Source organism: Macaca mulatta, chromosome 4 (assembly GCF_049350105.2).
Source record: "Macaca mulatta isolate MMU2019108-1 chromosome 4, T2T-MMU8v2.0, whole genome shotgun sequence".
Taxonomy (NCBI): domain Eukaryota; kingdom Metazoa; phylum Chordata; class Mammalia; order Primates; family Cercopithecidae; genus Macaca; species Macaca mulatta.
This window is the reverse complement of record NC_133409.1, coordinates 14,728,842-14,753,510: the sequence shown is the minus strand read 5'-3', so window position 1 is coordinate 14,753,510 and position 24,669 is coordinate 14,728,842. Positions and strand designations below refer to the sequence as shown.

General features: G+C 38.4%; 1 protein-coding gene across 2 annotated transcripts in view; it reads left to right on the top strand.

The window, feature by feature from the left end:
• AK9 (adenylate kinase 9) overlaps positions 1-24,669 on the top strand; it is a 177,972-nt gene that overhangs the window by 17,806 nt on the left and 135,497 nt on the right. For both annotated transcript variants that reach the window (XM_028847018.2, XM_077999276.1), the window contains exons 6-9: positions 2,184-2,296; positions 5,713-5,898; positions 11,171-11,299; positions 22,901-22,975. In XM_028847018.2, coding sequence (XP_028702851.1) covers positions 2,184-2,296; positions 5,713-5,898; positions 11,171-11,299; positions 22,901-22,975 — 503 coding nt within the window. The remainder of the gene's footprint in view (positions 1-2,183; positions 2,297-5,712; positions 5,899-11,170; positions 11,300-22,900; positions 22,976-24,669) is intronic.

Sequence of the window (24,669 nt, the reverse complement as noted above, 5' to 3'; positions counted from 1 at the left end):
TTTTTTTTAGAGGAGATGGAGTTTCGTCATGTTGGCCAGGCTGGTCTCGAACGCCTGACCTTGTGATCTGCCTTCCTCGGCCTCCCAAAGTGCTGGGATTACAGGCATGAGCCACCACGCCTGGCCTGGTCTTCTTTTTTAAAAATGAAAGATTGTGGCCGGGCGTGGTGGTTCATGCCTGTAATCCCAGCACTTTGGGAGGCGGAGGCGGGTGGATCACGAGGTCAGGACATGGAGACCATCCTGGCCAACATGGTGAAACCCTGTCTCTACTGAAGATACAAAAATTAGCCGGGCTTGGTAGTGTGCGCCTGTAGTCCCAGCTACTCTGGAGGCCGAGGCAGGAGAATCACTTGAACTTGGGAAGTGGAAGTTGCAGTGAGCTGAGATCACACCACTGCCCTCCAGCCTGGGTGACAGAACAAGACTCCATCTCTAAATAAATAAATAAATAATAAAAATAAAAGATTGTGATGAGTGTATTCTCAAGTGAGGAATTTTAAGTTTGTTTTACACACATTCATTCACTCATCTATCAACAGATGCTTAGTAACTTTTTTTATTATGCTATTCTAGGCATTGCATTAAGATAGTGGTTCTCAAACTTTTGAGGCACAAGACTCCCTTACACTCATAAGAATTGTTGAGGCTCCATAAGAGGTTGTGCTTACATGGGCTATATGTATTTATACTTACCATATTAGAAATTAAAACTGAGACTTTAAAAATATTTATCTGTTTAGAAATCATAAAACCATGACTTGTTAACATAAATTGCATATTTTATGAAAGATAATTTTTCAAAACAAAAAATTAGGGAGAAGAGTGGCTTTGCTTTACATTTTCGCAATCTCTTCAATGTCCGATTTAAGAAAAGTTGGATTCTCACACCTGCTTCTGCTCAATCTGTTGCAATATATTGCTTTTGCTGAAGTACATGAAGAAAATGTAGTTTCACACAGATACATACTTGGAAAGGGAGGAGTGTTTTAATAGCCTTTGGAATAATTGTGGATTCTACATCAAAACCCAACAAGCGGAAGTTTCCTGAAGGTTGGTTGCATTGTGGAATCTGAAACTGTTATCAGTAAACTTTTCAAAACTTGGTTACATTAAAATCCATTGGTCTATCTTGCACTTGGAATGAGCCTATAACCTATGCCTAATTTTTGTGGTACCATGCATTGGTCATTTGGAAAATGTTGGTTCACTGAGTTATACAGATCTTCCAAATGTTGACACATTTTACTATACAGTATCAAAAAATCGCATTTGTTAATGTCACCACCAATCTCACCAAGAAAAGCCCTTTATTAAGCTTATGGTGTTGGATATAAGTTTTTCGAAATTCAGATTTTCACTTGAATGTTATAACTGGCAACAAATGCTATCACTTTTTGTCCTTGAAGTGACAGGGTCATTCCATTCGCTTTTCATAAAATTTCTGCCAAATACCCAAGGCTGAATAAACATAGTTTGTCTGTTGTTCTTCCAGGAAAAGATGTAGAAAAATAAGCTGAAAGTTTTATTTCCCACTGAAGGAATTGAGACTTTATAAATAAGAGAAAAGTTTCTTGAGCAAGACAATAACATAATTAAAGAAATATATTAAGGAAATTAATATGATGATGGTAAACAGGGTGAATTTCAGTGAGAAGATTGAGATTTCTGGGTGGGGATACAAGCTAATAACTGCACTAAACCAAAATTATATTGGCTGTTTAAAAAAAAAGAAAATTATAGTATGTCCATGGGTGTTTTATTACTCTCATAACTTACACAAACATTATATACATGTGTTCTACTATACTATGAAATATTAATATGAGAAAGAAAATGATATGGCATGCAACTCCTATAATATACCTTTACCATTTATATGAGTAAACTTTCCTAACATGAGTTAAAGTAATTACTGGCATGAAATTTCCTTCCCTAGGTACCTCATCTGTCTAAAATAAATTGACTTGGAATTTTCAAAAATGTCTCTTTCTAGCCCAGTGATTTCTTTATCATCAGAAAAACATTATTCGTAGTTACACTTCATGTGACAATCACCTTAAGTGTTAATTTAAAATTTTTACAGATGACTTTATGATAAATGATATTTTATAAAGTAGTAAATCCATGCCCTCATATGTTGATAATTTTATAAAATTTTAAAATTATGTTTTACTTTACAGGTTATATTATCACTGAAATACCATCACTTTCACAGGATGCCATGACTACCTTACAGCAAATAGAATTAATTAAAAACTTAAATTTGAAACCTGATATTATAATCAATATAAAGGTAAGGATATTAATTGTTTTGCTAGTAGAGTAAACCATTGTTTTTGATAGTAGTTAAATTCAAGGAATGCTTTAAACATTTTTAAGTAGTTATGGAGATAGTAACTTATGCATCAATCGCAGGAACTGAGTCATACTTTCTCATCGTTCTGTCCTCTTGCTCCTACAGCTCCATCCACATGAGATACCTTCTTGCCTCTTCACCAGGCTTCATCATAGCCATCCTTTGAAAGTCAGTTAAGACATCATCTCTTTAGAACTTTCCCTGACAACTACCCCGCTCCACTATCTCTCTTTCTTTCTCTCCCTTCCATACCTTACTTATCATAAGAGAGTTAAATCTCTCTCTGATGACCATTCGTGGTGCTTTTCCCTCCCTATCATGTTACTCACCTTACTACATTATAATTATCCATTTTCCTCCTAGTCTCTGTCTTACTTGAAGATAGGAACCATGTCTCGTTCATATAAATATCAACCAGTATACTATGTGGTACCTAGTGGCACCTAGTAAGTTTACTAATAAAATGAAAGAATAGACACATGGCATGAATGTATGAATGTTAAAGAACACTGCTATATTAATTATGAGTTAAGGCTGGGTCCTGTTCCTAATTCTCTCTTTTATTGTTAGAATTTGGTCAATCACATCTAGAAGTCTTGATTTCCTTTTTACAAAGATGACAATAGCTGCCTCATGGGGTTGTGATAACAATTTAGTAAGGTGGTATCTTCTTGTTTATGTCAAAATGAATGATAACCTTTGTATCCATACTTTGCCATATCCATACTATGACAGCTCAAATAAATGAGATGGTTGTCAGCTCAGATGCTGGGACCCAGTGGAGTGTCAGGGTCAGCTGTGTGAGAGAGGTGGCCTTGCAGTTCTGCGTGTGGTGTAATCTGCAGCCCCAGCCACCACTCATGGCCAGGGCTCAGTCACAATTGCGAGTGAACTTGAGAATGTCACACATGTGAATGTGGACATAAAAGAGAGAAAACCACATATAAAACTAAACCACATATAAAAACTAAACTGAGGAAAAGACAGATTCAATAGGAAATTAAGATCTAATTGAGAGAGAGCACACAGATATACAGGCCAGAAGACCCCAAATGGTTACTAAGTTTGGGTCATAAATTTGGTTCTAGGTTTGATGAACTAAAGTAAAAGGGGAAATGTGACCAGTTATAAAATTCACATTGTCCATGAGAAAACAAGTCATTCCTCAGGCAAAACAAGACTGCCATTGTGAATGACAGAAATACCTTAGATGGGTCTTAATATAAGAGACTGCTTAATGTAGTGAATAAAGTCCTTAACCCCATTCATGTTATAAGTGTGATTGTGAAGTGTCCTGTGGCAGTTTCTACAGGGTAAGCAGAGTATCACCAGAGGGCGTAATGTGAGACAGAATTCAGTGCAACACATACTTTTTGGATAGTTTGGCCTTATTGGGGAATAAGCCTGGAATTTCTAGAGCAGAGGCTCTTAGCCCGAGATCCATGAATCCCTAAGCATTCATGCACCTCTTGAAATTATACATAAAACTTTATGCCTATATGAACTTTTCTGATGCAAAAATCTATGGTTTTCATCATATTCTAAAGGATTCTGTGCTACCAAAAACCTGGTTAAAGTCTAGCAATCTACTAGAGCAGTAGTTATCAGAGAGTGGTCCCAGAGCAACAGCAACCAGAAGCTTGGTAGAAACGCAAATTTTCAGGCCCTGCCCCAGAACTAAGAACCAGAATCTGTCAGATGGAGCCCAGCTATTGGTGTTGCAAAGCCCTCTAGGTGACACTGAGCACTTCTGCTCTGAGGCATATGCTTCAGGCTCACACTTTCATTAGTCACTTCCTGCAAATGAGAACGGGAGACAGCTGAAGGAGATAGTCCTTGTCAAGGTCCTAGAAGGTGGGTATCCTGGGTTGTAAAACAGATGTTTTAATCCCAGCACTTTGGGAGGCCGAGACGGGCGGATCACGAGGTCAGGAGATCGAGACCATCCTGGCTAACACGGTGAAACCCCGTCTCTACTAAGAAATACAAAAAAACTAGCCGGGCGAGGTGGCGGGCGCCTGTAGTCCCAGCTACCCGGGAGGCTGAGGCCGGAGAATGGCGTAAACCCGGGAGGCGGAGCTTGCAGTGAGCTGAGATCCGGCCACTGCACTCCAGCCTGGGCTACAGAGCGAGACTCCGTCTCAAAAAAAAAAAAAAAAAAAAAAAATTACCTGAGTAGGTTGAAAATTTTTGTGAAAAATTAGGAAGCCTAACAAAAGTCCTACCTCAATAATTACCCATCCCATCTCCACCTAGAGATGGCATGAAGAAATCAGAAAATGAGCAATGAAGGTTCCAACGTTCCTGGCTTCCTTCGTTTCTCAATGTGTGGTACATGAACTGCCGGCATCAGAATCACTGAGGATGCTTGTTGAAGAATCTAAGCCTCACTCCAAACTTAATAAATGACAAGAGGAGCTGTGATCGATTTAACAAGCTCCCCAGATAGAGTTACATGCTCATGTATCAGAATCACTGCCTCAGAAAACCATCCAGATTTTTTTTTATCCTGAAAAACATTCAGAGCACAATTTACAGCCTCAAACCATCATTATCATTAATAATGCACCATAGACCATGGACTACAATCAGAAGGCCTGGTTCCAAGTTGCAGTTCCTCCATGTGACATTGTGATCTGAGATTGGTCTCTCAGTCTGCCAGAGCTGTACTTCTCTGACCTGCAGAATGGCTTTAATCATAATTTGGATTGCTTATCTTATAGGGTTAGTTGAGAATTCAGTAAAATCGCACATGTGAAAGCAATTTGGAACAAGAAACTTGTAGACTTTGGTTTTGGCTTTTTTACTACCTAGATTCGGTTTTCTCATTTACAAAATATAAATGTTAAACTAGAATAGATGATCTTTCAGGTCCCATTTATGACTGGCATTGTATAAAATACCTCACCCATAAAGCTGTAAGTCATAGTAAATATTATAAATAAACAATATTTTTTATTGGAAATATGTGGCTATTCCCCCCATTTTGTTCCATTCTTAAACTTTTCAAGCTAATCATAGAATTCTGTGTACCTTTGCAGAGTTAACTGATTTTCTATTCCCTTTCTCTACTCTTTCTACTTTTCCAATCCTCTTTCCTCATCTTAAGACTTGTAATACTTTTCCACCTGTATTAATTTTGAACAAATAAAAACATATAGCATAAAATTAGTGTCTGAGCCTCTCTTGGCATGTAATGAAACCTGATGCAAAATGCCAGTCACAACATTGCATTTCCTTAGGTTTTAAGGGAATTTTTTGGTTTGTGTACTGTACAGTATATTCAATAAATACACATGGAATTAAAAGCATATTCAAAATGTTTTAAGTGATTTAATAATGTTGTTTCTTAGTGTCCTGACTATGATTTGTGCCAGAGAATTTCTGGGCAAAGACAGCACAATAATACGGGATACATATACAGTAGAGACCAGTGGGATCCTGAAGTCATTGAGAATCAGAGGAAAAAGAAGAAAGAAACCCAAAAGGACAGAAAAGGAGAAGAGGAGGAAGAGGAGGAAGAGCAAGAAGAAGAAGAGGTAATATCTCAATAGGTAACTACCATATACTATACTTTTAAAAATTGCTATAATTAAATTAAATGATAGTATAGGTAATAGGAAATAGCAGATGCTACACATTTTCTTTACATTTTTATTGAGTTTGGAGGAAATAAGCAAAAGTCTTTCATGTTTTCAAGGATTATGAGATGATAATCTTGAAGTCAAGTTTAGCCTTCCTGTCAGTGTAGATGTGTCTCTACATTTCTGATGTTCTGACACCCAGTGTGCTTCATTTCATAACGATGGAGTTATTGGTCACCTACTATGTGTCAAGCACTAGGCAAGGTAGAATAAGAAGTTAGAGCATTTCTTAGTCTGTTTTCTGTTACCTACAACAGAATACCTGAAACTGGGTAATTTATAAAGAATGGCTTTTTTTTTTTTTAAATTTTAAGCTTCAGGGGGTACATGTTCAGACTTGTTGTATGGATATATTGTGTGATGCTGAGGTCTGGGCTTGCACTGAACCCATCACCAAAATAGGGAACACAGTACACAACAAGGATTTTTTCAACCCTTCCCTTTCTCCCTCCCTTTCCTTTTTTGGAGTCCTCAGTGTCTATTGTTCCCATCTTCATGTCTATGTATACCCTGTGTTTAAGTCCCACTTACATGTGAGAACGTGAAGTATTTGGTTTTCTGTTTCTGATAATGGCCTCCAACTGCATCCATGTTACTGCAAAGGACATGATTTTATTCTTTTTTATGGCTGTGTAGTATTCCATGGTGTATGTGTACCACATTTTCTTTATCCAGTCCTCTACTGATGGGTACCTAGATTGATTCCATGTCTTTGCTGTTGTGAACAGTGTGCGATAAACATGAGAGTGTAAGTGTCTTTTTAGTAGAACAATTTATTTTCCTTTGGGTATATGACCTGTAATGGGATTGCTGAGTTGAATAATTCAGTTTTCAATTATTTGAGAAATCTTCAAACTGCTTTCAACAGGGAATGAACTAATTTACAACTCCACCAACAGTGTTTGAGCATTCCCTTAAGAAAGGGAATTTATTTCTTATAGTTATGGAGGCTGAGAAGTCTACAGTTGAGGAGTCGCATCTGGTGAGGGCCTTCTTGCAGGTGGAGACTCTCTGCAGAGTCCCGAGGTGGTGGCGCATCACATGGTGAGGCGGCTTAGTGTGCTAGCTCAGGTCTCTCTTCCTCTTCATATAAGACCACCAGTCTTACTCGCATAACAACCACTTAATCCATTAACCCATTAATCCATGAATGGATTAATCCTTCATGGGCCCTCATGACTCAGTCACCTTTTAAAGACCCTACCTCTCAATACTGCTACATTGGGGACGGAATTTCAGCATGAGCTTTGAAAGAGACAAACATTTAAACCATATCAGAGTAATAAAGGACTAAATATAATGTGGGGAGCAAAGTAAACCAGGCATCATTCAATTTGTGAAGCTAACACAACCCTGATTTCAAACTCTGACAGAGAATGTGAAAAGAAATATGTAGCCCAATTTCACATGTACACATTTTTATGACAATTCTAAAGTAAATACTACTAAATATAAGCAATAGGGCATCAAAATAATATTTTTGTCTTCTAAGGTTTTGGGCTAAAAGAGAATCTTTTACCATGACTTGACAAGAAAAATTGATATTAAGAAATGTATTAATAGGTGATGGTCTGGATATGACCCACTAGGGTGGGAAGGGCCATAGTTGGCCAATACCTGCCCTAGTGAAATATGCCTGTGATTGATTATTTCTATTAGGGCCTAGATGCTGTGAAGTCAGATGTTAATTTATAGATAGACACATTGCAAATTGTTTCTCCAGTAGAAAAAGATAACCCCCAAAAGTTACAGCTTTATTGTCATATGGGACATTAAGCAGCCTTGTATCTAACTTTGCAATATTATTTCAGAGATTAGAAATACTTTCACCTTGCCATTCTACTGGTCCCCTAATTAATGGGTTAGATAAATCTTTGAAATGGGTATTCAATTTTTTAAAAGTGTTAACATAATAAAGCCCATTTAAAAACATAATCTCACCCATGTAAATAAAGCGTTAGATAGTAACCAGCATGAATTCCAGATTTTTTCAAATAAAGGAAAGCCTCATAGCAAGTAGGAATAAAGTGTGCCACTTTAGCATAAATAAAACATAACATCTGAAATCAAAGCCAATGTAGCCCTCAAATGGTGAGATACAGGGGTCACAACTCACTTAATTTTAGGGGTCAGGTAGGTTATATCCATTGGTGATATCGGCCAGGGATTACATAATTGGGAAGAGGGAGGATTGGGGTAGGCTAACACTGCATTGTGCAGTATGATAGCCACTAGCCTCACATGGCTATTTAAATTGAAATTAATTAAAATTACATTAAGTTTAAAATTTAGTTACTCAGTATCTCTAGCCACATTTCAAGTGCTCATTGGCCAAGTATGGCTGTGGACAGTGGAGCTACGGAACGTCTCCATTTCTGCAGAAAGTTTCATGCTCTTCAGAGGACAACTGCCTCTTGGCTCCAGCCCAGCCAACTTTTGCCATGTGGAAATGCTGGCCCATTTTTACCAGGGAGGCCATTTTTTCCAGGGAAGCCAAAAACACGTTTTAAAATAGATGGGAGTGGCAATTAGTCTGAAATGTTTACAACACAATGCTGGCCAGTGCTGTGGGAGATGATCAGTTTATATCCTTAGACTAGACTCAGCCTCTGGGGTCTGGTTTGCATGATCTCTGCCTAGTGACACAGCCATGTTCAGAAGTTAGATGAGCAGACCTGCCACCTGCTGAGATCAATGGCCAACATGAAGGTGTATTCATCCTACATACACACAAATCGAAGCACTGTCCTCGAATTGCTACAACAGCATTGTAAATGTTCTCTTGGCTTTTGTTCTCCTCAACCCTCCCTATCCCATTCCACTTGTTACAGAAGCCAGACTCATTTAAAAATGTATATAAATAACCCTCAGTGACTTTCCATTGCCTTTAGATTAAAATCCAAACACCCTCATGTGGCTTACAAAGCCATGAACCCAGCCTCTCTGATCTCAATTCTGCCTACTCATTGTATTCCAGCCACATTAGCCTTCTAGCTAGTCGTCTTCAACTGTGCTAAGCTCATTTCAGCTTCACGCCTTTGCATTTACTGTTTCCTCTCTCCTCTGCCTACAACACTCTTCAATTCATCTTCACATGGCTATTCCTTCTACTCATCCTGGTCTCACCCCAGGTATTACATCCTCAGAGACCCTCCAGCAAGCAACTCTCTAACCTAGCGCTGTGCAATAGAAATGTACTGCTAGCCATAAGTGATTTTAAATGTGCTAGTAGTCATGCTTTTTAAAAGCAAAAAGAAACAAATGAAAGTCATTTGAATAATGTATTTTATTTAATTGAATATATCCAAAAATTTTATTTCAACTTATAATCAATATAAACAAGTGAAAGCCATTTGAATAATATAGTTTATTTAATTAAATATATCAAAAAATTTTATTTCAACTTATAATCAACATAAACATTCTGAGAATGACATGTTCTATTTTCATCTAAGTTTTTGAAATCTGGTATGTATTTTATATTTACAGCACATTCCAATCGCACTTGCCAAATTTCAAGTGCTCAATGGGGAAATGTGGCTAATAACTTCCATGCTGAATAGCATAAGTCTAGCCCCTTGCTCTGTTTTATTTTCCTCATAGCACTTATCACTTTCTGAAATTATATTACTTTTTTACTTGCTTATTATCTGTCTGCCCCACTGAATGAAAACTCTATGCAGCAGGGACTGTCTCCAGTGCCTGATAGTGGGTACTTAATACAAAGCTGTGTAATCACGAATGAATGAATGCCAGCGTGCTAGCAAAGCCCTCTACTAGGGAGAAAAGAATGGTAGCATCTTTCGGAAAAAATGTGTATTGAGCCACTTTGAAATGTACAACCTTTGGTCCAGTAATTCTACTTGTAGGAATTATTCTAAGGGAAAATATTAGCCATATAAGGATTTATTTACAAAGCTACTTATTGCAATATTATTTGTAATTGTGAAAAGCCTGAAACATTGTTGTCCAACTATAGAGTAATTAAATAATTGTACATTCAAGGAAATTAATATATTATTTGACCATTAAAATAATACTTAAAACAGGTTATAAAATGGCTTATATAGAGAATATGGCTCAAGTAAAATATGTATATGTATACATTGATAAAAATGGGAAAGAATGAATAATTAGCATCATAAATATGATATGGAACACTGTTGCCTCTGCCTTAAAATGTTCTTTCTGTAGAAACTTGTGTGGCAGTTCTCTCTCCCTCATTTCCTTCAGATTTCAACTCAAATTCCATTTCTTCAGATAACCCTTTCATGACCACTTGATGTAAATAGCATCTTCTCCCACCACTCTTCATCCATGCTACCCTGCTTTATTTTTCTTTCTAGTGCTTACCACCACCTAATATGTTATATATTTATTTGTGTACTTGTTTATGCTGCCTTCCTCAACTGCAGTGTGTGTGAGTGCTATGAGCCCAGGGTGTTAGTTGGTTTCGTTCACTGTTCTATCCCAAATCCTTAGAACAGCACCTGATGCATAGAAGACACTCAATAAATACTTGAATGAATGAACTACAAGCTCAGGTGTTCACAGGAAATCTAATTTCTCTATTTTGTCTCTCAAAATCTGATGTTCTTCCCCTGCTTGTCCCTACTTATTGGGGAGCAAACAGACATGAGAAAATATCCAGGTTAATTTAAATCTTTATTCCATCTGATGAAGACCCCCTAGGAGTCTTCCACACTCTTTTTTTTTTTTTTTTTTTGAGACGGAGTCTGGCTATGTCGCCCAGGGTGGAGTGCAGTGGCCGGATCTCAGCTCACTGCAAGCTCCGCCTCCCGGGTTTTTAGGCCATTCTCCTGCCTCAGCCTCCCGAGTAGCCGGGACTACAGGCGCCCACCACCTCGCCCGGCTAGTTTTTTGTATTTTTTAGTAGAGACGGGGTTTCACCGTGTTAGCCAGGATGGTCTCGAACTCCTGACCTCGTGATCCGCCCGTCTCGGCCTCCCAAAGTGCTGGGATTGCAGGCTTGAGCCACCGCGCCCGGCCTTCCACACTCTTAAATAAAAATCCTTAATCTCTAATCATCCCCTACCCCTGCTTCTGACCCCAAAATGGTATCTAGGTGTAAGGAGTAGGGAATATGGCTTGTAAATTGAATAGTCGTTGACCTAAAGATATTTGAAATCTCTTCTTTTCCATTTAGGCATTTATTGCCGAAATGCAGATGGTGGCTGAAATTCTTCATCATCTAGTTCAGAGGCCTGAAGATTATTTGGAAAACGTTGAAAACATTGTTAAGCTTTATAAGGAAACAATTCTCCAAACTTTAGAAGTAAGAACAAAATATATCACTGAAAATGAATATTGATATTTGTGTTTCATCACTGGTTAAATAGCTTTCACATGTCTTCATCCCCATGTATTATTATCTGTCTGATTCTCCCCTTGAACTTTGTAGAAAACTGTTAGAAAAAGGCTTCCATCCCAAAGACTGTTTTCTCAGAACAATATTATTTTACTCTTACAAAGCAACTCTGTTACTGCAAAGTGACAAATGAACTGCATTTTTCAAAAGCCAGTGGGGAAATTCCTTTATGGATAGGGGTTGGAAAATTCATGTTAAAAGACTATGTTATAAAAGCATTTTCAATCTGTAAGTTATAGCTTTATCAAAACAAATGTACACTTCAGGTACACCTTTTGTTTAAAAGGTAGAATTTGTGATGCTGATTGGTCTATGGTTATCCCATTATATGTAAACATGGTAAGACCATTATATAATATAATAGGAAGGATTTAATTAAAATAGTATTCTAAAAGTATGATGACTGAGATTACAAGTATGTGAAAAGCATATTTTATATGGTAAAAAGTCCAGGTAAGACTCTACCAAATATAATCATTTGTGTTGGAGATTTAGTCAACAAACATTTATGGAACTTGCACATTTAGCCAGACACTATGCTAAGCAACAGAACTATGAAGACAAATAAGACACAGTCCTCCAATTGCCTGTTCCCATATGATAGAGAAACGAAAGAATGTGTTTCATGCTGTCTCACAATGTTTATATTATTTTAAAGATAAATGAGTGGATCATTTTCATTCTCAGCATCCATCCCCCAAAATGGGAACCACACTTAATTGCTTTCATATGTATGACTTCTATTCCTCCCCACCTCTCCTGTCGCTGGCTTATAAACGTAGCTTCTGAAGCATGAAGTACATGACTATCAATAACATCCTTTCTTCCTTCAATAAAAGCATCCTGACTACTCCTTAAGTGGCTGGCACTGGGTATGAAATAAAGCCAAATTAGAATCAGATTCAGAAATTAGAAAATTGTATTTACGGGGGGGAAATGCAGAGGTTATCTTTTTAGTACAAGCACCAGGTTATATTTCCTCACATTGCTGGTGCCCAGTGCAGTGCCCAAAGTCTGGCAAGCAGTAAATGCTTAACAAATGTTGATCAACACAGATGACAAGATACAAAGGAAAAAGAATGATAGCTTCAATTTCATTAAATATACAACTTCCAGAAATTAAATAGATAAAACCACACTCAAACTAAAAGACAATAAACTGGAAAAATATTCACATTAACTATGATGAAAGATTTAAAGCTTTGATATATTAAAAGGTCATAGAAATGATTTTTTAAAAGCCTGTAAGTTCACTCTGTCCTGAGATAAATGGACAACAAATATGAGCAATTAACAAAAATGAAGAGTGATAAGCCTGTAGAAAAAATGTTCAGCTTCACTGACAATAAAGAAATGCTAACTTAAGTAATGAAATATCATTTCCATGATCAAAATTTAAAAGTTGAACAGGTAGTAAAAATTCCTAATGCTAGCAAGGGTATAGTAAAGAACTCTTATACCCCAAATATGAATTTGTACGGCCATCCTTTGACAGGTTGTCCACAAAAACACCCAGAAGTAGAAAACATCTAGGCCCTGCAGCAAAATGTAGATAAGAATTCATTGCCCTAGTGCAACAAAGCAGAATTTCAAAGCCAAGAACCTAGACTTTAGGCCTAGATGATACTTGCTGAATAGCCAAGCAATTGCCTTGTATGTTGAGGGAGGAGAGCCATAAAGGGTAAGACCCTACAATTCTAATCTCCTCTGACCTGGCTGAGATGTTACTTCGCTTTTAGACCAAGGCCACTAAAGTTCAGTGTATCTCCAAGAGATACAAGGAAAGCAAGCAGGAGCAAACTGAGCTGCATCACTTTCTGGTATACATTCTGCCCACTGCTTCAGGGCTAAGCCAACACCACGTCCCCATTTGGGCCTGTTTTTGAACCTGCACTCAGCTCCTGGTGCAGGTATCCATTTCCTTAAGAGTGTTGATACTCTGCAACTTAGTAGTTCACTCTTAAGATTGAATCTAGCTTAAGGAAACAGTAAAAAATATAGAACAGGCTGGGCGCGGTGGTGAAGCCTGTAATCCTAGCTCTTTGGGAGGCCGAGGGGGGTGGATTACCTGAGCTCGGGAGTTTGAGACCAGCCTGGGCAACATGGTGAAACCCCATCTCTACTAAAATCCAAAAAACAGCCGGGCATGATGGTGCACACCTGTAATCGCAGCTACTCGGGAGGCTAAGGCGGGAGAATTGCTTGAACCCAGGAGACAGAGGTTGCAGTAAGCTGAGATTGCGCCTCCAGCTTGGACGACAGAGCAAGACTCTGTCTCAAAAAAGAAAGAGAGAAAGAAAGAAAGAAATATATATATATAAATAATATATATATTATTTAAATATATATATAAATAAAATAAAATAAATATAAATAAAAATATGTGTTTTACACATATAAATAAAAATATGTGTAAAACAATGTGATGTGAAGCCTTGTTCAAAACATGATTATTTATGGATAAGTGAATAATGCTGGTATAATCTGTTGTCAGTCTAGAGGAAAACATGTAGAATCTAACCTCGCACAATATTGTGAAAAACAAAATACACTGGATAATTAAACAGATGATTTGGTTCAAACTTGCAATAAGGAGAATGTTCATTAATAAGGACCTTCTAAAAGAAATGGAAGCGAGCTGGATTTTATGGAAGCAGATAAACAAGGGAGCCATCCTTGAGTCATGAGAAAAGATGGAGACAGACTTTATCTGAGTCCTTGAGGAAGGATGGAGGTGGGTCTTATTTCTCAACCATCCCTACTTTCCAGGAACACAGGGCTCAGAATTCAACACTGTTGATGTACAAAAATAAAATCCAGTAGATATTGGATTTTAATATTAAAAATAAAAACAAATAGTAGAATAAAATTTAGAAGAATATTAATAGAATCTTGAGATAAAGAAAATCTAATTTAGGCTGGATGTAGTGGCTCATGCCTATAATCCCAACACTTGAGAGGCCAAGGCGGGCAGATCGCTTGAGCCCAAGAGTTCAAGACCAGACTGGACATCATGGCAAAAACCATGGTGAAACCCTGTCTCCACAAGAAAGAAGGAGAGAAAGAGAAAAATAGAGAAAGAGAGAGAGAGAGAGAGAAGAAAATCTAATTTAAACAAGAAAGGAGGTCTACAAGTAATGAAAATATATATTGATTATTAAAATATTTTATCTTGCTGACGATGCCATAAATACATTCAAAAGATAAATCATGGAAAGGTAAAATATTTGCAATCCACATGCCAGATAAGGGTTAAAAACTTTCCATGAGTGTCAGAGAAAAGAAACAATCCAATAGAAAAATGCATAGAGGTTATGATAAGGCAGTTTACAGAGATGCATATCTGAATGCTGAACCTCGCCACAGGAATAAAAAGTAAAATAAACTGATTCCATCTTTTAACTCAATTTGGCAGAAATTTAAAAGCTAAAATAGCCAATGGTGGCAAGAAGAAATGAACCTTCTCATACATTGCTGGTTAGGGCTTTGAATTGCCACCACCTTTGGAAAACCAACTGGCTATACCTACCTATATTAATATTAAAACCTACTTTTGCCAGGCATGGTGGCTCACGCCTGTAATCCCAATACTTAGGGAGGCTGAGATGGGTGGATCACCTGAAGTCAGGAGTTCGAGACCAGCCTGGCCAACATGGTGAAACCTCCTCTCTACTAAAAATACAAAAATCAGCCGGGCCTGGTGGTGGGCGCCTATAATCCCAGCTACTCGGGAGGCTAAGGCAGGAAACTCGCTTGAGCCAGGGGGGCAGAGGTTGCAGTGAGCCAAGATCGCGCCACTGCAGTCCAGCCTGGGCAACAGTGAAACTCCATGTCAAAAAAAAAAAAACAAAAAAATAAAACCCTACTTTTAAAAATCTGGCCCATATATCCAATATATGAGGATATACCAAAGGATGCATGTTCTCTGTTACTGAACATTTATATGTGTGCGTATATTTATATCAGTGAGGTGAATGCTTATGTAAAGAAACCCACCAGGTTGGGCAGGCAGCATGGAGGAGTAGGGAGAAGTTGTGTTAACTGTTTCTATGTACTTTTTTGCATTCCTTCACTGGTTACAGTTAGTACAAGTTATTTTGGTAATTATTAAAGAAGAAAGTAATTTTTAAAACTTCCATAAAAAGAAATGCTTGAAAATAACTAATAAAGTATTATAACATACCTAAATGTCAAACAGCAGAGGAATATTAAATAGTGCTATATCCACAGTACATAATCTTATAAAACCACTAAAATGTTACATTGACAGTGATCTTATAAAAAGTATAGGGGAAGGTTAGTTATAATGTTAAGTGAAAAAGTAAGCTCCATTATGAATTTGAACTTGCAAAACAATTTTTCATGGCATGAAAGATGGGAGGAAAACAGTAATAGTAGTTACCTTTGGGGGCTGGATGAGAGATCAATTTCTACTTTTCTGGGTTTAAAAAAAAATTCCATAAGAAAAAAAGTGTCTTAAAATAATAAAAATACGTTGCATCTTTTTTTTTTCTGGCTTGAAATTCTTTTTTTTTTTAAATTATACTTTAAGTTCTAGGGTACTTAAAGTACCCTAGAGGCAGCTCTTTAGTGGACACTGAAGAAGCCAAAACAAAGTCAGAAAATGTCCTCCACAATCAAGCTGCTAAAGTTGATAAAGATGGTAACAAAGTGAATTGCTAATCCCACGTTTGTGGATCTCATTTTCATTTGTTTCATATTTGATTATGTTTATATTTATGCTTAAAATTACCCCCAAAATTGGAAACTTCAGGAGGAAAAAAGCTAAATTTTTCCTTGTGGATGTAACCTGAACAACTATAGAAAAGAAGTCAATTTACTAGAATAAAGAAGAAAACATATAAATGCGGAGTCAGATACAATTAGAGCCCAAAGAAAAATGTTTGAATGTTTCCAATGTTATCATTATCATATCATAAATTCTTTTTTCTTTTTTATTTTTTATTATACTTCTAAGTTCTAGGGTACATGTGCACAACATGCAGGTTTGTTACATATGTATACATGTGCCATGTTGGTGTGCTGCACCCATTAACTCGTCATTTACATTAGGTATTTCTCTTAATGCTATCCCTCCCCCAGACCCCACCCCACAACAGCCCGGTGTGTAATGTTCCCCGGCCTGCATCCAAGTGTTCTCATTGTTCAATTCCCACCTATGAGTGAGAACATGCGGTGTTTGTTTTCTGTCCTTGCCATGGTTTGCTCAGAATGATGGTTTCCAGCTTCGTCCATGTCCCTACAAAGGACACGAACTCATCCTTTTTTATGGCTGCATAGTATTCCATGGTGTATATATGCCACATTTTCTTAATCCAGTCTATCATTGATGGACATTTGGGTTGGTTCCAAGTCTTTGCTATTGTGAGTAGTGCCGCAATAAACATACATGTGCATGTGTCTTTATAGCAGCATGATTTATAATCCTTTGGGTATATACCCAGTAATGGGATCGCTGGGTCAAATGGTACTTCTAGTTCTAGATCCTTGAGGAATCGCCACACTGTCTTCCACAATGGTTGAACTAGTTTACACTCCCACCAACAGTGTAAAACTGTTCCTATTTCTCCACATCCTCTCCAGCATCTGTTGTTCCCTGACTTTTTAATGATCTCCATTCTAACTGGTGTGGTATCTCATTGTGGTTTTGATTTGCATTTCTCTGATGGCCAGTGATGATGAGCATTTTTTCACGTGTCTGTTGGCTGCATAAATGTCTTCTTTTGAGAAATGTCTGTTCATCTCCTTTGCCCACTTTTTGATGGGGTTGTTTTTTTCTTGTAAATTTGTTTAAGTTCTTTGTAGATTCTGGATATTAGCCCTTTGTCAGATGTGAAGATTGCAAAATTTTTCTCCCATTCTGTAGGTTGCCTGTTCACTCTGATGGTAGTTTCTTCTGCTGTGCAGAAGCTCTTTAGTTTAATTAGATCCCATTTGTTTATTTTGGCTTCCATTGCCATTGCTTTTGGTGTTTTAGTCATGCAGTCCTTGCCCATGCCTATGTCCTGAATGGTATTGCCTAGGTTTGCTTCTAAGGTTTTTATGGTTTTAGGTCTAACATGTAAGTCTTTAATCCATTTTGAATTAATTTTTGTATAAGGTGTAAGGAAGGGATCCAGTTTAAGCTTTCTACAGCTAGTCAGTCTTCCCAGCACCATTTATTAAATAGGAAATCCTTTCCCCATTTCTTGTTTTTGTCAGGTTTGTCAAAGATCAGATGGTTGTAGATGTGTGGTGTTATTTCTGAGGCCTCTGTTCTGATCCATTGGTCTGTATCTCTGTTTGGGTACCAGTACCATGCTGTTTTGGTTACTATAGCCTTGTAGTATAGTTTGAAGTCAGGTAGCGTGATGTCTCCAGCTTTGTTCTTTTTGCTTAGGATTGCCTCGGCAATGCGGACTCTTTTTTGGTTCCATATGAACTTTAAAGTAGCTTTTTCTGATTCTGTGAAGAAAGTCATTGGTAGCTTGATGGGGATGGCATTGAATCCATAAACTACCTTGGGCAGTATGGCCATTTTCACGATATTGATTCTTTCTATCCATAAGCATGGAATGTTCTTCCATTTGTTTGTGTCCTCTTTTATTTCGTTGAGCAGTGGTTTTTAGTTCTCCTTGAAGAGGTCCTTCACATCCCTTGTAAATTGGATTTCTAAGTATTTTATTCTCTTTGAAGCAATTGTGAATGGGAGTTCACTCATGATTTGGCTCTCTGTTTGTCTGTTATTGGTGTATAGGAATGCTTGTGGGTTTTGCACCTTGATTTTGAATCCTGAGGCTTTGCTGAAGTTGCTTATCAGCTTAAGGAGATTTTGCACTGAGATGATGGGATTTTCTAAATATACAATCATGTCATCTGCAAACAGGGACAATTTTACTTCCTCTTTTCCTAATTGAATACCCTTTATTTCTTTCTCCTGCCTGATTGCCCTGGCCAGAACTTCCAACACTATGTTGAATAGGAGTGGTGAGAGAGAGTATTCTTGTCTTGTGCCAGTTTTCAAAAGGAATGCTTCCAGTTTTTGCCCATTCAGTATATTGGCTGTGGGTTTGTCATAAATAGCTCTTATTATTTTGAGATACATTCCATCAATACCTCGTTTATTGAGAGTTTTTAGCCTGAAGGACTGTTGTATTTTGTTGAAGGCCTTTTCTGCATCTATTGAGATAATCATGTGATTTTTTGTCTTTGGTTCTGTTTATGTGATGGATTACATTTATTGATTTGCGTATGTTGAACCAGCCTTGCATCCCACGGATGAAGCCAACTTAATCATGGTGGATAGCCTTTTTCATATGCTGCTGGATTCGGTTTGCCAGTATTTTATTGAGGATTTTTGCATCGATGTTCATCAAGGATATTGGTCTAAACTTCTCTTTTTTTGTTGTGTCTCTGCCAGGCTTTGGTATCAGGATGATGCTGGCCTTATAAAATGAGTTAAGGAGGATTCCCTCTTTTTCTATTCATTGGAATAGTTTCAGAAGGAATGGTACCAGCTCCTCTTTGTACCTTTGGTAGAATTTGGCTGTGAATCCGTCTGGTCCTGGACTTTTTTTGGTTGGTAGGCTATTAATTATTGCCTCAATTTCAGAGTCTGTTATTGGTCTATTCAGAAATTCAACTTCTTCCTGGTTTAGTCTTGGGAGGGTGTATGTGTCCAGGAATGTATCCATTTCTTCTAAATTTTCTAGCTTATCTGCGTAGAGGTGTTTATAGTATTCTCTGATGGTAGTTTGTATTTCTGTGGGATCGGTGGTGATGTGCCCTTTATCATTTTTTATTGCATCTCTTTGATTCTTCTCTCTTTTATTCTTTATTAGTCTGGCTAGCAGACTATCTGTTTTGTTGATCTTTTCTAAAAACCAGCTCCTGGATTCACTGATTTTTTTTTTCAAGAGTTTTTTGTATCTCTCTCTCTTTCAGTTCTGCTCTGATCTTAGTTATTTTTTGCCTTCTGCTAGCTTTTGAATTTGTTTGCTATTGCTTCTCTAGTTCTTTTTATTGTGATGTTAGGGTGTCAATTTTAGGTATTTCCTGCTTTATCTTGTGGGCGTTTAGTGCTATAAATTTCCCTCTACACACTGCTTTAAATGTGTCCCAGAGATTCTGGTATGTTGTGTCTTTGTTCTCATTAGTTTCAAAGAACAGCTTTATTTCTGCCTTCATTTCGTTATTTACCCAGTAGTCATTCAGAAGCAGGTTGTTCAGTTTCCATGTAGTTGTGTGGTTTTGAGTGAGTTTCTTAATCCTGAGTTCTAATTTGATTGCACTGTGGTCTGAGAGACAGTTTGCTGTGATTTCTGTTCTTTTACATTTGCTGAGGAGTGCTTTACTTCCAACTATGTGGTCAAGTTTGGAATAAGTGCGATGTGGTGCTGAGAAGAATGTATATTCTGTTGATTTGGGGTGAAGAGTTCTGTAGATGTCTATTAGGTCCACTTGGTGCAGAGCTGAGTTCAAGTTCTGGATATCCTTGTTAACCTTCTGTCTCATTGATCTGTCTAATGTTGACAGTGGGGTGTTAAAGTCTCCCATTATTATTGTGTGGGAATCTAAGTCTCTTTGTAGGTCTCTAAGGACTTGCTTTATGAATCTGGGTGCTCCTGTATTGGGTGCATATATATTTAGGATAGTTAGCTCTTCTTGTTGAATTGATCCCTTTACCATTATGTAATGGCCTTCTTTGTCTCTTTTGATCTTTGTTGGTTTAAAGTCTGTTTTATTAGAGACTAGGATTGCAATCCCTGCTATTTTGTTGTTGTTGTTTTCCATTTGCTTGGTAGATCTTCCTCCATACCTTTATTTTGAGCCTATGTCTGTCTCTGCACGTGAGATGGGTCTCCTGAATACAGGACACTGATGGGTCTTGACTCTTTATCCAATTTGCCAGTCTGTGTTCTTTTAATTGGGGCATTTAGCCCATTTACATTTAAAGTTAATATTGTTATGTGTGAACTTGATCCTGTCATTATGATGTTAGCTGGTTATTTTGCTCGTTAGTTGATGCAGTTTCTTCCTAGCCTCGATGGTCCTTACATTTTGGCATGTTTTTGCAATGGCTGGTACTGGTTGTTCCTTTCCATGTTTAGTGCTTCCTTCAGGGTCTCTTGTAAGGCAGGCCTGGTGGTGACAAAATCTCTCAGCATTTGCTTGTCTGTAAAGGATTTTATTTCTCCTTCACTTATGAAGCTTAGTTTGGCTGGATATGAAATTCTGGGCTGAAAATTATTTTCTTTAAGAATGTTGAATATTGGCCCCCACTCTCTTCTGGCTTAGAGTTTCTGCTGAGAGATCTGCTGTTAGTCCGATGGGCTTCCCTTTGTGGGTAACCCAACATTTCTCTCTGGCTGCCCTTAACATTTTTTTCCTTCATTTCAACCTTGGTGAATCTGACAATTATGTATCTCGGGGTTGCTCTTCTCGAGAAGTATCTTTGTGGCATTCTCTGTATTTCCTGAATTTGAATGTTAGCCTGCCTTGCTAGGTTGGGGAAGTTCTCCTGGATAATATCCTGAAGAGTGTTTTCCAACTTGGTTCCATTCACCCTGTCACTTTCAGGTATACCAGTCAAACTTAGATTTGGTCTTTTCACATAGTCCCATATTTCTTGGAGGCTTTGGTGATTTCTTTTTATTCTTTTTTTCCCCTAAACTTCTCTTCTTGCTTCATTTCATTCATTTGATCTTCAATCACTGATACCCTTTCTTCCACTTGACTAAATCGGCTAATGAAGCTTGTGCATGCGTCATGTAGTTCTCGTGCCATGGTTTTCAGCTCCATCAGGTCATTTAAGGTCTTCTCTATGCTGTTTATTCTAGTTAGCCATTCATCTAATCTTTTTTCAAGGTTTTTAGCCTCTTTGCAATGGGTTCGAACATCCTCCTTTAGCTTGGAGAAGTTTGTTATTAACGACCTTCTGAAGCCTACTTCTGTCAACTCGTCAAAGTCATTCTCCGTCCAGCTTTGTTCCGTTGCTGGTGAGGAGCTGCAATCCTCTGGAGAAGAGGTGCTCTGGTTTTTAGAATTTTCAGCTTTTCTTCTCTGGTTTCTCCCCATCTTTGTGGTTTTATCTACCTTTGGTCTTTGATGATGGTGACATACAGATGGGGTTTTGGTGTGGATGTCCTTTCTGTTGATGTTGATGCTACTCCTTTCTCTTTGTTAGTTTTCCTTCTAACAGTCAGGATCCTCAGCTGCAGGTCTGTTGGAGTTTGCTGGAGGTCCATTCCATACCCTATTTGCCTGAGTATCACCAGTGGAGGCTGCAGAACAGCAAATATTGCAGAACACCAAACGTTGCTGCCTGATCCTTCCTCTGGAAGCTTTGTCTCAGAGGAGCACCTGGCTGTATGAGGTGTCAGTCGGCCCCTACTGGGAGGTGTCTCCAAGTTAGGCTATTCGGGGGTCAGGGACCCACTTGAGAAGGCAGTCTGTTCGTTCTCAGAGCTCAAACTCTGTGCTGGGAGAACCACTGCTCTCTTCAAAGCTGTCAGACAGGGACGTTTAAGTCTGCAGAAGTTTCTGCTGCCTTTTGTTCAGCTATGCCCTGCCCTCAGAGGTGGAGTTTACAGAGGCAGGCAGGCCTCCTTGAGCTGCGGTGGGCTCCACCCAGTTCAAGCTTCCTGGCTGCTTTGTTTACCTAGTCAAGCCTCAGCAATGGCAGATGCCCCTCCCCCAGCCTGGCTGCTGCGTCGCAGTTTGATCTTCGACTGCTGCACTAGTAGTGAGCAAGGCTCCATGGGCATGGGACCCACTGACCCAGGCGTGAGATGTAATCTCCTGGTATGCTATTTGCTAAGACTGTTGGAAAAGCATAGTATTAGGGCAGGAGTGTCCCTATTTTCCAGGTACCCTTGGAAACAGCTTCCTTTGGGTAGGAAAGGGAAATTCCCTGACCCCTTGCACTTCCAGGGTAAGGTGATTCCCTGCCCTGCTTCGGCTCACCCTCTGTGGGCTGCACCCACTGTCCAACCAGTCCCAATGAGAGGAACCAGTTACCTCAGTTGGAAATGCAGAAATCACCCGTCTTCTGCATCGATCATGCTGGGAGCTGTAGACTGGAGCTGTTCCTATTTGGCCATCTTGGAATGATCAAAATACGTTGTGTCTTCTAAATGATGCTAGTATCTATGTGAAGAAAGTCTGTGACTTAAATTTTAATCAGATGCTTCCATGGTTTGGAAACCAAATAGCAAAGCTATGAACATATGCAGATAGATGCCCCAAAACATTTTGTATTGGAAAAAACATTAAGGCATCAATGTAGAGAAAAAAGATTTTTTTAACAGGAAAATAAAATTCATGGAGAGAAGATTACTCTGAGCTTTTTCAAAAGATCTCTTGAGCATTGAAAATAACATACATTATAACATTTATAAGGCAAACAATTTACTTTAAATATTTCTGCATAGTGTATTAAGATTCTGATCTTGTATTCCATTTTTCCAGTGATCCTGTATTGTAAAGTTTCTTTTCTATTAACTGCAGGAAGTAATGGCTGAACACAATCCCCAGTATCTCATTGAGCTAAATGGAAATAGACCACCAGAGGAGCTCTTTATGGTGAGTGCAGTGTTCAGCAGGAATGCTTCACAGTGTGGAAAATTTAAAAGCTATTGACAGTATTATACTTCTTGTAGTAAACAGAAGTATGTTTATATTTAAGCACCATTTATCTTTGAACAATTTGTCTTGACACTTAAAATTTTGATGTTCTGTTTATTCATCTGTCCATTTAAAAATCAAAACTACATTTGAATTTAAAATCTCTGTCAAAAGGTGCCTCACACAGGAGAATGGCGTGAACCCGGGAGGCGGGGCTTGCAGTGAGCTGAGATCCGGCCATTGCACTCCAGCCTGGGCAACAGAGCTAGACTCCGTCTCAAAAAAAAAAAAAAAAAAGGTGCCTCACAGAAAAGTAAAAGCAATGGTAACCAAAAGCACACGAGAAGATGCTGAACATCATTAGTCATTAGGGAAAGGCAGGTCAAAACCATAATGGGGAACCCCTTTTACCTTCTAGGATGACCAAAGTAAAAACCAACAAACAAACACAAAACAGAAAATAAAAAGTGTTGGTGAGGATGCAGAGAAATTGGAACCCAAAAATGTTTTACAAAAATAATTCAATAATACAAAAATGTAGTCATTATTTCTTAAATGTCAAATAAGTGTCTGGCATTATAATGGGCTCTAGGGATAAAGATAGGAAGGAGGCAGAAGGGTTCACACGTCTCTCTGCTCATGCAGTATCCAATATGTTGGGGAAAATAAATCTCTAGAGAGCAGTTTTGTTACAGTCAGGGATACACATGCATGGTATTATAGGAGTTCATGGCATAAAGACAAAACCTAGTCTAGTAAGGAGGACCACCAGTCTGAAACTATGTTTAAATAGAAACGTAAAAGACTAGTAAGAACTAGACCTTGAAGACAAGGGTAGGTGAGGGAAGTGGGACAGTGTTCTATGCTGAGGGAAGAGTCTGTGTGAAGGCCCCAGAGGCCAGAAAGAGCATAGTGAGTTGCAAGAACTCATGTAGGACTGGAACATAGGCGGATTGGGTAGGAGGGGTAGAATAGAGCCACGACTAGAAATTAGAAGGGATTGCACCAAGAAAGACCTTGTAAACTGTAGTTAGGAGTTCAGACCTCAACATGAGGGAATAGGCAGCCAGGAAAAGGTTTTAAGCCATAAAGTACAAATGATCTTATTTCTGTTTGAGAAAGATCACTCCATTCCACGTGAGGATAAAACAAAAGGAGAATCAAATCGGTGGTAGGAAAACTAGTTTTGGCTTTTGCCATCAATCAGGTATGAGATAGTGGCCTAACCTAGGGTAGTGACCACAGGAATGGACAGAAAAGGACAGATCTGAGAGACATTTAAGAAATCTACTTGACAGGACTTGATGAACAACTTAATATGGGAATTAAGGGAGAGAGAAAAGTCAAAGATAATGCCCAGATTTCTGGCTTGATCCGATTGGTGGCAACACGGTAACAGTGCATGCTAGTGGTGGAGCCAGCTCAGGGAGAAGCTCCTCACTTGAGACATGCTCTTGCCAAGATCACCTGTGATCTCATGACCAAAGCTACTGCTCATTTTTCAGTCTTCATCTAATTCAATCTTTAATAGAAGCAGCATTTGGCACAACAGATCACGTCTTTTTTTCTGCACCCTTCTTTCCTTGGCTTCTTGGGCCCCACACCACAATATTTCCATTACACCTCACTGCACACTCCAATTCTCTAACCTG